At 36.8% G+C, this 14,181-nt stretch overlaps 1 protein-coding gene across 2 annotated transcripts; it reads left to right on the forward strand.

Moving 5' to 3' along the window:
* Nucleotides 1-10,765: 10,765 nt before the first annotated feature.
* LOC128638481 (gamma-crystallin 1-like) lies at nucleotides 10,766-13,745 on the forward strand. 2 transcript variants are annotated; one of them, XM_053690469.1, is made up of 4 exons: nucleotides 10,766-10,774; nucleotides 11,141-11,383; nucleotides 12,400-12,416; nucleotides 13,487-13,745. In XM_053690469.1, exons 1-4 carry the CDS (start codon nucleotides 10,766-10,768, stop codon nucleotides 13,743-13,745), a joined length of 528 nt encoding a protein of 175 aa, XP_053546444.1. The 2 variants fall into 2 exon arrangements, with proteins under 2 accessions (XP_053546444.1, XP_053546436.1); XM_053690461.1 differs by lacking the exon at nucleotides 12,400-12,416 and having other exon boundaries at nucleotides 13,470-13,745.
* The last annotated feature ends 436 nt before the right edge of the window (nucleotides 13,746-14,181 follow it).

A 14,181-nucleotide genomic window follows, 5' to 3' on the forward strand; every position in this document is an offset into this window, starting at 1 on the left:
TAATCTGCTTCCCCCGACATCGCCTACACAAAATAAAGTTATTAACCCCTAATCTGCTGCTCCCGACATCACCGCCACTAATAAAAGTTATTAACCCCTATTCCGCCGCTCCCCAACATCGCCGACTCTATAATAAAGCTATTAACCCCTATTCCGCCGCTCCCTGACATCGCCGCCACTAAATAAAGTTATTAACCCCTAAACCACTGGCCTCCCACATCACCGCCACTAAAAAAACCTATTAACTCCTAAACCGACAGCCTCCCACATCGCAAAAAAATAAATTAAACTTTTAACCCCTAAACCTAACAACCCCCTAACTTTAAATTAAAATTACAATATCCCTATCTTAAAATAAATAAAAACTTACCTGTGAAATTAAAAAAAACTAAGTTTAAACTAATAATTAACCTAACATAACTATTATACTAAAATTAAAATAACTACCAATTAAATAAACTAAATTACACATTAAAAAGAACCTAACACTACTAAAAAAGTTTAAGTCTAAAATTACAAAAAATACTAAATTACAAAAAATAACAAACACTAAATTACAAAAAATAACAAACAAAATTATCCAAAATAAAAACAATTACACCTAATCTAATAGCCCTATAAAAATAATAACCCCCCCAAAAAATAACCCCCCCAGCCTACAATAAACTACCAATAGCCCTTAAAAGGGCCTTTTGTAGGGCATTGCCCTAAAGAAATCAGCTCTTTTACCTGTAAAAAAATACAAAGACCCCCAACAGTAAAACCCACCACCCAACCTACCCCCCAAAATAAAAAACCTAACTCTAACAAAAACCTAAGCTACCCATTGCCCTGAAAAGGGCATTTGTATAGGCATTGCCCTTAAAAGGATATTTAGCTCTTTTAAAAAAAAAAAAAAAACACCCAAAAAAAGCTAAAAAAAAACTAACACTAACCCCCGCCAATCCACTTACAGTTTCTGAAGTCAGGACATCCAGGCGGCGAAATCTTCATCCAGGCGGCGAGGTCTTCATCCATCCAGGCGGCATCTTCTATCTTCATCCAGACGGCATCTTCTATCTTCATCCCGGCAGTGTCTTCTATCTTCATCCCGGGGGCGCGGAACGGGTCCATCCTTGAAGACATCCGGTGTGGAGCATCCTCTTCATACGGTTACCGCCATACACTGAATCTTCAATGCAAGGGAGCCTTTTCAAAATGGCGGCCCTTGCATTCCTATTGGTTGATTTGATTTTTGAAATTCAAATCAGCCAATAAGATGAGAGCTACTGAAATCCTATTGGATGTTCAAATCAGCCAATAGGATGAGAGCTACTTTTATTAGTGGCGGCAATGTCGGGAGTGGCAGATTAGGGGTTAATAAGTTTTAAATAGTGTTTGCGATGCAGGAGGATGGTGGAATAGGGGTTAATAGGTAGTTTATGGGTGTTAGTGTACTTTGTAACATTTTAGTTATGAGTCTTGTGAAAGCAAAACTCATAACTACTGCTTTCAAATAGAAAATAGAACGGATTTTGTCGGTATAGGTTGAAATGCAAGCATTTTAGCCTCACCGCACAACTTGTAATACCGGCGCTATGGAAATTCTATGGAAAACCTTCATTTTTTGAGTGCGGGATTGACGTTGCATTACAGGCTAAAATGCTTGCAGTACAGCTATACCGACAAGACTTGTAATGGGTGCGTTACTGTATTTACTGAAATGGCCATTTTTTCAGTGTTAAAACCGTAACGCATATCTCGTAATCTAGCCGTATGTGTTTTATATGATTAAATTATTCACTTGATTTTATTGTTTTATTTTACAGTTAGATACTACATAGTGCAACGTGAGAGAACGGCTACAGGGCTACAAACCTACTTAATCCAGTGAAAAAGGGGACAGCAAAAACAAAGTTTGTAAAAGTAAAAAGGCTTTATTGTGTAACACTAAAAACAAGTAGAGCCGTAGCTCAAAACAGCATACACTGACAAAAGGGGTAACAGTGCAGCACAGCAGACATGTTTCGTGTGTCCTCAGCACACTTGTTCACTGCTATCTGATTGCTGCCACTGTTACTCCTATTTAAAGGAACAACACACATTAATTAAAAACAAAAATTAACCCCTTATTGTCCTATTAAATTGAGTATGTTAGGCTAAAAAATTGACAGAATGGCATAGGGTACAGAGAGGGAGTTCAAGCAGCTAGATTATAGGCACATTAGTATATTATATAACAAAAATTAACTAGAAATCCAAACTGGCTCAATTGAGAGCAACTTAAAAAGAATAAGAATGTATATACATTTGTATGTGTTCTTAAATTATGCTGCTGATGACTCATATTAGGGGTACCTTAAATAGATTTGAGGAAGGGGATACAGACACAGACAAAGTCCTAGATGTAAGAGTGCAACAAACCAAAAGTACCCATAATCCCTAGTTACTGAGCCCTAGATTAGGTATGTTATAATTTGGTGAGCAGTTATAATACACTATTATTGGCTATATGCACTGTTGGTTTTTAGAAAAAGTATAATTATACCGGATATCACTTTAGTGTAACAAAAAAGGAAATGTAATGTTAGATAAACAGATTGACATCGCTTTCTTTATTAATGCCATATGGATATCTGGTGTTAAGTAGAAAAATCCATTGGGCTTCCTTATAGTCCAGCCTTTGGATTCTATCACCACCTCTTTTATGTGGTGGTACATGGTCAATTGCCTGTATGGACAAAAGGGCAGCATTGCCCGAGTGTTCAGATTTGAAGTGTCTGGCTACGGGAGTGAAGATATCTGGGTCTTCTATATCCCTGACATGTTCCTGGGCTCTGTCCCTAACAAGTCGTTTGGTTTTCCCGACATATTGTATGTTGCACCCCCTGCAGGTCAGCAGGTAAATCACATGATTGGATTTACAGTTAAGATTGAATCTAATATTATATGTGCGACTTGTTGAAGTTGAGGTAAAATTTGCCCCTTCCACTACGTGTCTACAGGTTTTGCACCTTTGTGTCCTACATTTGAAAAAACCAAACCTTTGTGGGAGCCAAGTACGTGTATTGGCACTTGCAAGATCGGAGGGTGCTATAATATTTCCAATAGTCTTACTCTTTCTTGCTACATATCTGCAACCCTCCGTAACTATCTGTGTCAAGTTTGTATCGGTGGCCAGAATAGGTAATGATTGTTTTATAATGTCACAAATTTTGTGATATTCTAAACTGTACGGTGTACTGAACACAAGTTTGCCCTCTTTTTGTGTATTTTGTCTGGCACCACTGAGCCAGTTTGGATTTCTAGTTAATTTTTGTTATATAATATACTAATGTGCCTATAATCTAGCTGCTTGAACTCCCTCTCTGTACCCTATGCCATTCTGTCAATTTTTTAGCCTAACATACTCAATTTAATAGGACAATAAGGGGTTAATTTTTGTTTTTAATTAATGTGTGTTGTTCCTTTAAATAGGAGTAACAGTGGCAGCAATCAGATAGCAGTGAACAAGTGTGCTGAGGACACACGAAACATGTCTGCTGTGCTGCACTGTTACCCCTTTTGTCAGTGTATGCTGTTTTGAGCTACGGCTCTACTTGTTTTTAGTGTTACACAATAAAGCCTTTTTACTTTTACAAACTTTGTTTTTGCTGTCCCCTTTTTCACTGGATTAAGTAGGTTTGTAGCCCTGTAGCCGTTCTCTCACGTTGCACTTTGTATTCTCATCACGCCTGGACAGAGGCGTGTCGGCTGGGCTCCCTACTTCCGGATTTCTCACACAGTCTGCACAGAGGAGCGGAACGGACGTGACACACTATTATCTCTCAGACACGCTGAAGTGACGCTGCTCAGTGAAAGGACCCCGGACCCTCGCAGGAACGGTAAGCGCCACACTAGTGGAATTTTCTACTTGCTGTAGATACTACATATATTTAGCTGTTTTTAAACAGTGCAGCAGTAAATTGCAGCAAACAAGATGTTAGATTGTTTAAAGAATGTTTAAGCTTGGCGAAGGTAATTTTATAAAGCTGACCTTTCCTTTGTTTTGTCATCTCATTTCAAAAAGGCTTTTGTCTGTTTCTACCTACAATGAAAATTTCAGTACAGCAGTCCTGGGTATAGAATATCCCTTTTTAAAATTTGTGATTTCAGTTAGCAAAAACAGCTATTTCCTAAACAAAAATAACAGTAAGGTGCAATTTCCATTACATTTAATAGTCTGCAGCTGGTATAATAAAATATTGAAAACATATTAAGGGAAACATAATTTCACAGTGCATTGTCTCTTTATGAAAAAAACGCCTAGATTACGAGTTATGGGCGCTATAGGGAAATTAACGAACGCAACAAAAGTTGCGTTATTTAATCCTCTATAGTGCTGCCATTACAAGTTTTGAAACAGCCGGCTTGTGCGTGCGATATGGTTGCATTGAACTCCATACCGCACACAATTCAAGCGCTGTTTTGACGTGCTCGTGCAGGCTTTCCCCATAGTTATTAATGGGGAGAAGGTGTCAGAAAAAAACACCTGAAGCGTGGAATGAAAAGCTCCGTAACGCAGCCCCATTGATGCAAACTGCCCCTTTATTTCAGTTCTTTTCACAGACTTGCAGTTTAGCCAATCAGTGCTGGCTCCCAGATAACTTCACGTGCATGAGCACAGTGTTATCTATATGAAAAACATGAACTAACACCCTCTAGTGGTGAAAAACTGTTAAAATGCATTCTGAAAAGAGGTGGCCTTTAAGGTCTAAGAAATTAGCATATGAACCTCCTAGGTTAAGCTTTAAACTAAGAATACCAAGAGAACAAAGCAAAATTGATGATAAAAGTAAATTGGAAAATTGTTTAAAATGACATGCCCTATCTGAATCATGAAAGTTTATTTTGGACTAGACTGTCCCTTTAAGACTGCTGCTTCATAACTGCTGTTTCTGGAGAGCCTGAAGGCTTGTGCAGAAACAGGTGCATCAGGGGCCAGTCGGCCCTTGTTAAATCGGCCCCATAGTGTTTGAATGACAGTTTTTTTTAGTTAACCATAAGTTTCAATTCATGGTTTGTTTAAATAGCAATTAATGATTTACATTTTTAGGGGGAGGAGCTTGCCACTCTGGTCAGTAGCTGCCTTGTAGTGGATCCCCTTTAGTCCTTGGATCCCCAGCAAACTTAGCACTACAAGCAAATGTACTAGCAAGTTCCCAATTTGTGTTGACAGCTCTTACTTTCCAAAATTCAGCAGAGTTCCTTCCTGTAATGAGCATCATCTATACTGGAGAACAATCATCTTTCACACAAGATGGAACAGCTCAGCCAAAATACCTGCAGTGGATTCTTCTGGTATATTTATTAGGAGAAATAAATATAAGGTAAGTATAAAACTTAAAAGAGATCACTGCCTGCCCCGGTCTTTCTTAAAGGGACACTGTACCCAAAATTTTTCTTTTGTAATTCAGAAAGAGCATGCAATTTTAAGCAACTTTATAACTTACTCCTATTATCAATTTTTCCTTGTTCTCTTGCTATCTTTATTTGAAAAAGAAGGCATCTAAGCTTGTTTTGGGTTCAGTACTCTTGACAGCAACTTTTTTATTGGTGAATGAATTTATCCACCAATCAGCAAGGACAACCCAGGTTGTTCAACAAAAATGGGCTGGCATCTAAACTTACATTCTTACATTTCAAATAAAGATACCAAGAGAATGAAAAAAAATTGATAAAAGGAGTAAATTAGAAAGATGCTTAAAATGTCATGCTCAATCTAAATCACGAAAGAAATAAATTGGGTACAGTGTCCCTTTAACCGTATATTCAAAAAGTAGATACAGATCTGGCGGCGCTTTGTCTCTTTGGGAATTTGGCTGAGTATTTATCCCTCTTGCTTCTCCAGTCACTTTAAAATGCTTTGACCTCCAAAAGATAATCCAAATAGTGCAGTAGCATCACACAATGGGTAGCACCAATGGAAGATACAGGATGTAATGTGAAAATTAGCTTTTATTTCCGGAATCACCAGCAAGACATCAATAAAATACAGCTTGGTTAAAATTAATTATAAAATCATTAAAACCTCTACGCGATTCAGCAATTATATTGCCTTTATCAAGAGCAAATCAAAAGCATATAAGGTAAGCTGTGATAGCCTAACTTTAAAACCTCACTATATATAGTACACTAAACATACCTACCTGTCTCTTGACACACCCACTTCACAGGTGTTCTGAGGCAGTTTACATCAGGGTTATCCTATCCAATTTGCTATGATGGGACCCATTCAGTAAAAACAATATCTTCAATAATAATTCTTTTGTATCAAAATGATTATTTTTCTCATTCAAACAGTCATATCCCATGATAGCAAAAACGGCTAACAATCTTACCTGATTTTTAAGTACTTATATTTGAATTTGATTTATATATATACATTCGAAAAATCATGAACCACATTGTAAAACCCGCTGTCAATTGAGTATTCTTTATCACCAAGTTCACAATCAGGTTTTACTAGTTCTCAAATGAGTAGTCCCTGCCATAAAGTTCCCAATCAGGTACGCTACAATAGCCAATCATGTGTCTCTTTCTACATGTTCGTTCAAAGCCATTCCGTGTTCCTTTGCAATGCCATATTATAAACTAGTGGGGAAAAAACAAATAAAGTGGTTTATTATTGTGTCCAGATTGGAAAGTGAATAATCCCATAAATGTCCAATAATGAAATCATAAAACTAAAATATATGAAATAATCATTAGCGTCATAAATATTAATACTCTCAAATTTAAATTTATTTGTGCCTTATTCCCTTATAAATTGAAAACTATTTTTAACTAAAGCCATTTTTTTATTTATTATTTAATGTCAAATAAAAATAAAACTATAAAGAATTAAAGTATATAAAATCTACTACTTTTGTATCTTTGTAATGTGCGCTGGTGTTACAAGTTAACAGCAATGAGCTTGCATTCGCATTGCTGGAAAGCATTGCACACACAAGAGCGTGTTTCTATAGGCTCCAATGGGAGCCTCGTTCTTATGCCATCGGAGATGGCATCAGAACCTAAGCACAGCGAAGGGGGTAACTAGCGCAGGGATTGCAGCATCTGTAAATATATGTATATGCTGATATACAAATATATTTATGTGTTAATATGTGTATATATAAATATATATGTATGTAGTCATATATTTACTAGGAACACACAGTTCCCATAGACCGCAATGTAAAGTTGTTTTTTTTCTAACACCCCACTCCCACTCCCACCAAAGCCTAGTGCATTTAGGGCACTTTTAGAAAACTAACCAGAGATTGATCTCTGTTTCATTTTCTTAGTGCCAATTGCTACCGCGAGCTTGTGTGTAATGGCTGGTTAATTATTGAGCGCTTGCAAACGGGAACATTTGCCGTTTACGGACATGTGATAATCTAGCTCATAAGGTTTGTGTTACACTGGCTGAAGGTCATGAACCAAACAATTGAGACCGCCAGCCAGTGATGTTCTTGTTGTTCCTGTGGTAGCTGGGGAGGAAAAGGATCTGCGGCTGAGGTTTTTAGTTGTCGAATAAATATTATTTGGCCGACTCTGAACTCTGTAATGAAATCATAAAAGATAAATGTAAACGCAGAGTGAGCAGTGGAGAACATATCTATGGGGACATATATTCAATCTGCGTACTATATTGTACTAGTGATCATAGGCCTCAACAACTTTACTAACTAACTACAAACACAGAGATTATTTCTCTGCAGTTTTGTTTTTATTTAATTAAAATGAAATTGTTACTGCCAGCAGAAACTTTTTTTAAATAGTATAACTTAAACATTTTTTTTAACTGTGTGCAGCTTCAGAACAAACAGACTCAGTAAACAACTGGAAAAGTAGTATAAAACTTAATAGTGCAAAGCCAGCTGCAGTTTAGCTATGCAACAAAAGGGTTAATTCATTTTTAAAGTTAAAGTGGGCTTGTGAGAGTGTGTGTAGTGATTAAAAATGGTTGTTGGTTGGCACAATACCATGATGATATTGACACGGCAAGAGTAAATCCACATCTCCCTAATTAAACCAATGACAATTTGTATAGTAATGAGATTGTGTGGACACAGTAAAAAGGTTGATGCAATAACCTGCAACACCATATTGTGCTATTGTGTGTGTGGTTTGGAAAATGAGTGTGTAGTTATGTATGTTTGTGACTGTGTGCTGGGTTGTATTTGTTCTTTGTTTTATGTAACATACATAGAAAGTAATTATTAAAGGGACATGAAACCCCTAATTTTTCTTAATTTTTAAACAACTTTCCAATTTACTTCTATTATCAACTTTACTTCATTATTTTAGTATCCTTTATTGAAGGAGGAGCAATGTACTGCTGGGAGCTAGCTGAACACAGTGGTAATCGAATGACAAGAGGCATGTATTTGCACCCACCAATCAGCAGCTGGCTCCCAGCTCCTGAGCCTATCTAGATATGATTTTTTACAAAGGGTACCAAGAGAACTAAGAAAATTAAATAATAGAAGTAAATGATAAAATGACATGCTGAATCATGAAAGAAACATTTTGGGTCTCATGTCCCTTTAACAAAAACTTGACTATCCCAGTGAAGAAGGCCATGATAAATGCAACCAGAGCATATATTTGTAAGCAACTTTTCTATTATAAAATGTGCTTTATTATTTGTTGAAGGTGCAGCAATGCACTACTTGGAGGGAGATAGATGAACACATTCTTAAGCCAATGAGAAAAGGCATAAATGTGCAGCCACCAATCATCCGCTAGTTCCCTTCCTGCTTATGAGCCTCAGCCTATGTGTAGGTATGCTTTTCAACAAAGGATACTAAGAAAAAGAAGCAAATTAGATAAAATAGGTTAACTGGAAAGTTGTTTAAAAGTGCATGCTCTATCTGAATCATGAATGAAAATAAATTTTGTTTCATGTCCCTTTAAGACTAGACACTTTTAGTATAGTAAGCATACTAGTTGTACTAGGCACTGTAACTTTAAGTTAAATTTGATGTATACATAAAATAAGTTTAAAGGGATAGGAAAGTCAAAATTAAACTTTAAAGAATCAGATAGAGCATGCAATTTTAAGACACTTTTAAAATCACTTCTATTTTATAATGTGCTTTGTTCACTTGGTATCCATTGTTGAAAATGAATATGCATGTATCCTACACTAGTGGGAGCTAGCTGGTGATTGGTGCCTACATACATTTGAGATTCGCTTTTTGGCTAACTAGATGTGTTCAGCTAGCTGCCAGTAGTGAAATGCTGTTGCTTCATCAAAAGATAACAAGAGAATGAAGCATATTTGATAGAATCTCAACTGTAGCTCAAAACTATTATGTTCAAAACAAAAATTTCAAACAAAATTTGTTTGAAACAAATACCACCATGAACATAAATGTACTAAAATGAAAAATGTATATTTACCGATAAGAACATTTTGGATGAAATTACATTTTTTCCTGTGCACATCTCTCTCTCTCTCTCTCTCTCTCTCTCTCTCTCTCTCTCTCTCTCTCTCTCTCTCTCTCTCTCTCTCTCTCTATATATATATATATATATATATGTGAGCACATACATATCTACACATATAAACACATAAAATGCACTTATATACACATCTATAAACATATATACATACACACACATATATTTCAAGCAGTATTATGCTATGGAATTACTATTTTGCTTTGAGGTCATCTGCAAGAATAATATAGGAAGACGTTACATCTTTGCATTAAAGAGCATAGGTCCACAGCTCTGGCAGTTGGCATTAGAAATAAACTACTATTCCAGCTATTGTTGATAGCCAAGTGTAACCTTATAGAAAAGAGAAAATAGTTGCTATGGGTTCAATGTAGTTTATGCTGTTTTTGAGGCCTTGAAGGGCAAAGTTGACCCCTGCTTCTTACCTTGTCTGCCACCTATGAGTTGGTGGATATAAATCACCCTGAACGCGGGGGGATCATGGGGGGCGGCATTACACATGCAAGTTTGTGCGTAATGATCAATCATTCAGCGGATGTACAGTGTCCGCTGCCGGTTCACCTCAAATCCGGGCAGACAGGTTGCCTTGTACATACCTGGCTTCACACATTCATCCCTTTATCGGAACTTTACCTTCTATAAAAAGTGTATCTTATTAAAATGTTCTGTTGGGGCTGAATCAGTTCATTTTTAAATTTGCTTAAATATGAGATAACCAGGTATGGGAAATGCAGGTTTAATCAGTTTTTTTTAAGATAGTTCTACTAAACTACTTTTATGTGAACTATTTTTGTCATGAAATAAAAAATAAAACAATGTCAATCAGCCATGATAGACAAACACACACAAATATATATATACATATACACATATATACTTATTTCTATTTTAATAAAAAATAATTTTTTTATTGTACATTTTTAAAAGTTACACAAGGAACATAGGACAAATATTACGCATATGTCCAATTAAGAAATCATAACACAAGTTTAATTACATTTGTTCTCATCACGCTGGAAATGACCATTTGCCTATGATTAAAACAATATGTTTGCTGACATATACCCTGAATCTGGGCCTTTAGCATTTTATAATAAAGGCTTTAATTCCCTAGTACACAAAAGATAACAGAAGCTTCACAAAGGCCTTGCACTACACACAATACACCAGCAAAATAACTATAAATTCACCTTACTAGACAGATTGAGGCCCCTTTGTTTGACATATGCAGAACCAGCACAAGATGAGTTGTATATAAACCCTGCTCTGTGCACTTACACAAAGTTGATTTAAAATGGGGAAGGTAAGGGTAACCTTGTAAATGTGATTGTACAGTACACAGTTTACATTACTGTATTCTCCCTGCTTTGTAATAGGACAGTTTTCAAAAGAAAGATGTTTTAAAAAAAAAAAACAGAATAGTAATTAAAGATGAGAAGTTGAAAATGATCAGAAATGTAAAAGCAAGTGACTATAATGGGGAAAGAGAAATAGAATAGAGGCAAAGCATTATATCAATGAGGGACGAGAGGCAGCATAGAAGCCCTAAATACACAGTAATGGTCCCTGCAGTCCCTGTATCTAATTGATTGTAAGGATATCAATTAAAGCACCTAACAGGCTCTATCATTTTTATAATGTGTAGGTAACTTGTTCTCTATTTCTGCAGATCATCTTCTATGAGGACAAGAACTTCCAGGGCCGCTCCTATGAGTGCAGCTCTGATTGCACTGACCTGCTCTCATATTTCAGTCGCTGCAACTCCATCCGGGTGGAAAGTGGACCATGGATGATCTATGAGCATTCTAATTATAGAGGCTACCAGTACTTCTTGAAAAGAGGTGAATATCCTGACTGTCAGCACTGGATGGGATTTAATGACTCCATTCGTTCATGCAGAATCATCCCTCAGGTAAGGTACACTAGAGTGTCTCATTTTCATAGCTCGATAAGTTTTTTTTATTTGGCAAAACACTGCATTGTACATTTATTACATTTGTGAACTTGTAAATATACAGTATTTACCCTTTTTAGTCTTTGTAAATTAAGAAGTATTTCCTGTTAGTGATGTCGCGAACAGTTCTGCCACGAATAGTTCGCAGCGAACATAGCATGTTCGCGTTCGCAGTGGACGGCGAACATATGCGATGTTCGATCCGCCCCCTATTCGTCATCATTGAGTAAACTTTGACCCTGTAGCTCACAGTCACAAGACACATTCCAGCCAATCAGCAGCAGACACTCCCTCCCAGACCCTCCAACCTCCTGGACAGCATCCATTTTAGATTCATTCGGAGCCTGCATTCTTAGTGAGAGGAGGGACAGAGTAGCTGCTGCTGATTTAATAGGGAAATCGATAGCTAGGCTAGTGTATTTAGTATCCACTACAGTCCTGAAGGACTCATCTGATCTCTGCTGTAAGGACAGCACCCCAAAAAGCCCTTTTTAGGGCTAGAACATCAGTCTGCTTTTTTTTTTTCCCTGTGTAATCTAATTGCAGCCTGCCTGCCAGCTCATATACTGTGCCCACTTGCCCAGTGCCACCACTCATATCTGGTGTAACAGTAGTGTACATTTAAAAAAAACAAAAAACTTTTTTTAATTTGAAATAATAGCAGTCATTTTCCTTCACACGTGTGCATTTGAGGTCCTGCCAGGGCACAGTGTGACACCAGTGCAAGTCATATCTGCTAAAACAGTAGTGTACATTTAAAAAAAAAAAACAACCTTTTTTTAATTTGAAATAATAGCAGTCAGTTTCCTTCACACGTGTGCGTTTCAGGTCCTGCCAGGGCACAGTGTGACACCAGTGCAAGTCATATCTGCTAAAACAGTAGTGTACATTTAAAAAAAAAAAAAAAAACTTTTTTTAATGTGAAATAATAGCAGTCAGTTTCCTTCACACGTGTGCGTTCCAGGTCCTGCCAGGGCACAGTGTCCCACCAGTGCAAGTCATATCTGCTAAAACAGTAGTGTACATACATTTAAAAAAAAACAAACCTTTTTTATTGTGAAATAATAGCAGTCAGTTTCCCTCACACGTGTGCGCTCCAGGTCCTGCCAGGGCACAGTGTCACACCAGTGCAAGTCATATCTACTAAAACAGTAGTATACATACATTTAAAAAAAAAAAACAAACCTTTTTTTACTGTGAAATAATAGCAGTCAGTTTCCCTCACACGTGTGCGTTCCAGGTCCTGCCAGGGCACAGTGTCACACCAGTGCAAGTCATATCTGCTAAAACAGTAGTGTACATTTAAAAAAAAAAACCCTTACACTACTTGAACGATACAACATCATACCTGATGTTTTAAAGCAAGTTATTCCAAACAATTTAGGAATGTTAGGTTATTTATGCCCTTTATGGACATAAATACAACCAGACTCTGCATCAACTATGTAATTTTCCATGGGAGTTTGCCATGGATCCCCCTCCGGCATACCACAGTCCAGGTGTTAGTCCCCTTGAAACAACTTTTCCATCACTTTTGTGGCCAGAAAGAGTCCCTGTGGGTTTTAAAATTCGCCTGCCTATTGAAGTCTATGGCGGTTCGCCCGGTTCGCAAACTTTTGCGGAAGTTCGCGTTCGCCGTTCACGAACGCAAAATGTTAGGTTCGCGACATCACTATTTCCTGTTTGTCTTCTGTAACTACTTTATTATGTTGCCTTCTTTTATGAAACTTATGTGCACTGTCTACTGTACCCATCTGCTATATAAATAACAGTTTTAAAAAAAAGAAATATGTTTCTAGGGTCAAAACATGTTTTAGTTTAAAATTTCCAAAGTATTTCTAGGTAAGAATATTTTTTCTGCTTAGTTAATACTTAATGATATGTGAATAATGCTGTTTATTTATATCCCAGGCATTCCTGGAGATATGTTGCCAAACTTAAAAATGGTTATAAGATTATTATCTACAAATTTGTTTCATACATAAATATAAATATATACAATAGAATTTAATGTTTGTCATGTTTTTTTCTCTTCTATATACAGCATAGAGGTCCATATAGAGTAAAAGTCTATGAGAGAGAAGATTTCAAGGGCCAACTTATGGAATTTTCAGATGACTGCACCAGTGTTCATGACCAATTCCGCTACCATGACATCCATTCTTGTAATGTTCATGATGGGCACTGGATATTCTTTGAAGAGCCAAACTACAAAGGACGTCAGTACTACCTGAAACCTGGAGAGTACAGAAGATACAGTGACTGGGGTGCTATAAACAGTAGAGTTGGCTCCTTGAGACGTGCAATGGACAATTATTAAAGTAAACTTAAGTGGGAAAAATAAAATCTTTCAAACACCCACATGTTTCTTGAATATTTATTACCCCTCCGTAATGCACAGAAACATATTTCTGAATTTTACACACAGCGAGAAATTCTACAATCCTTTTACAACAATAAAAATATGTTAAGATCTTAAAAGTTTAAAATTGACCTTTAAACATTTATTTACTATCGGCTAGATAAAGAGTTTTGCAGTATGAGTGAAAAAGCAGCGTTAAGGCTCATAACACTGCTTTTTCACTACTGCTGGTATTATAAGTCTTGCAGGTTTAGGGGCACCGCACACTTTTTTGGCCTTAACGCAAATTAACTTACGCAATTTACGTAAAGTCTTTTTTCAATGGGACTTCCGTAGCGCCGATATTACAAGCTTTTTCTGGGAGCGGTACAGCTTATCCCACAAAGATTTGTAA

The sequence above is a fragment of the Bombina bombina genome, chromosome 1, assembly GCF_027579735.1.
Source record: "Bombina bombina isolate aBomBom1 chromosome 1, aBomBom1.pri, whole genome shotgun sequence".
NCBI lineage: Eukaryota > Metazoa > Chordata > Amphibia > Anura > Bombinatoridae > Bombina > Bombina bombina.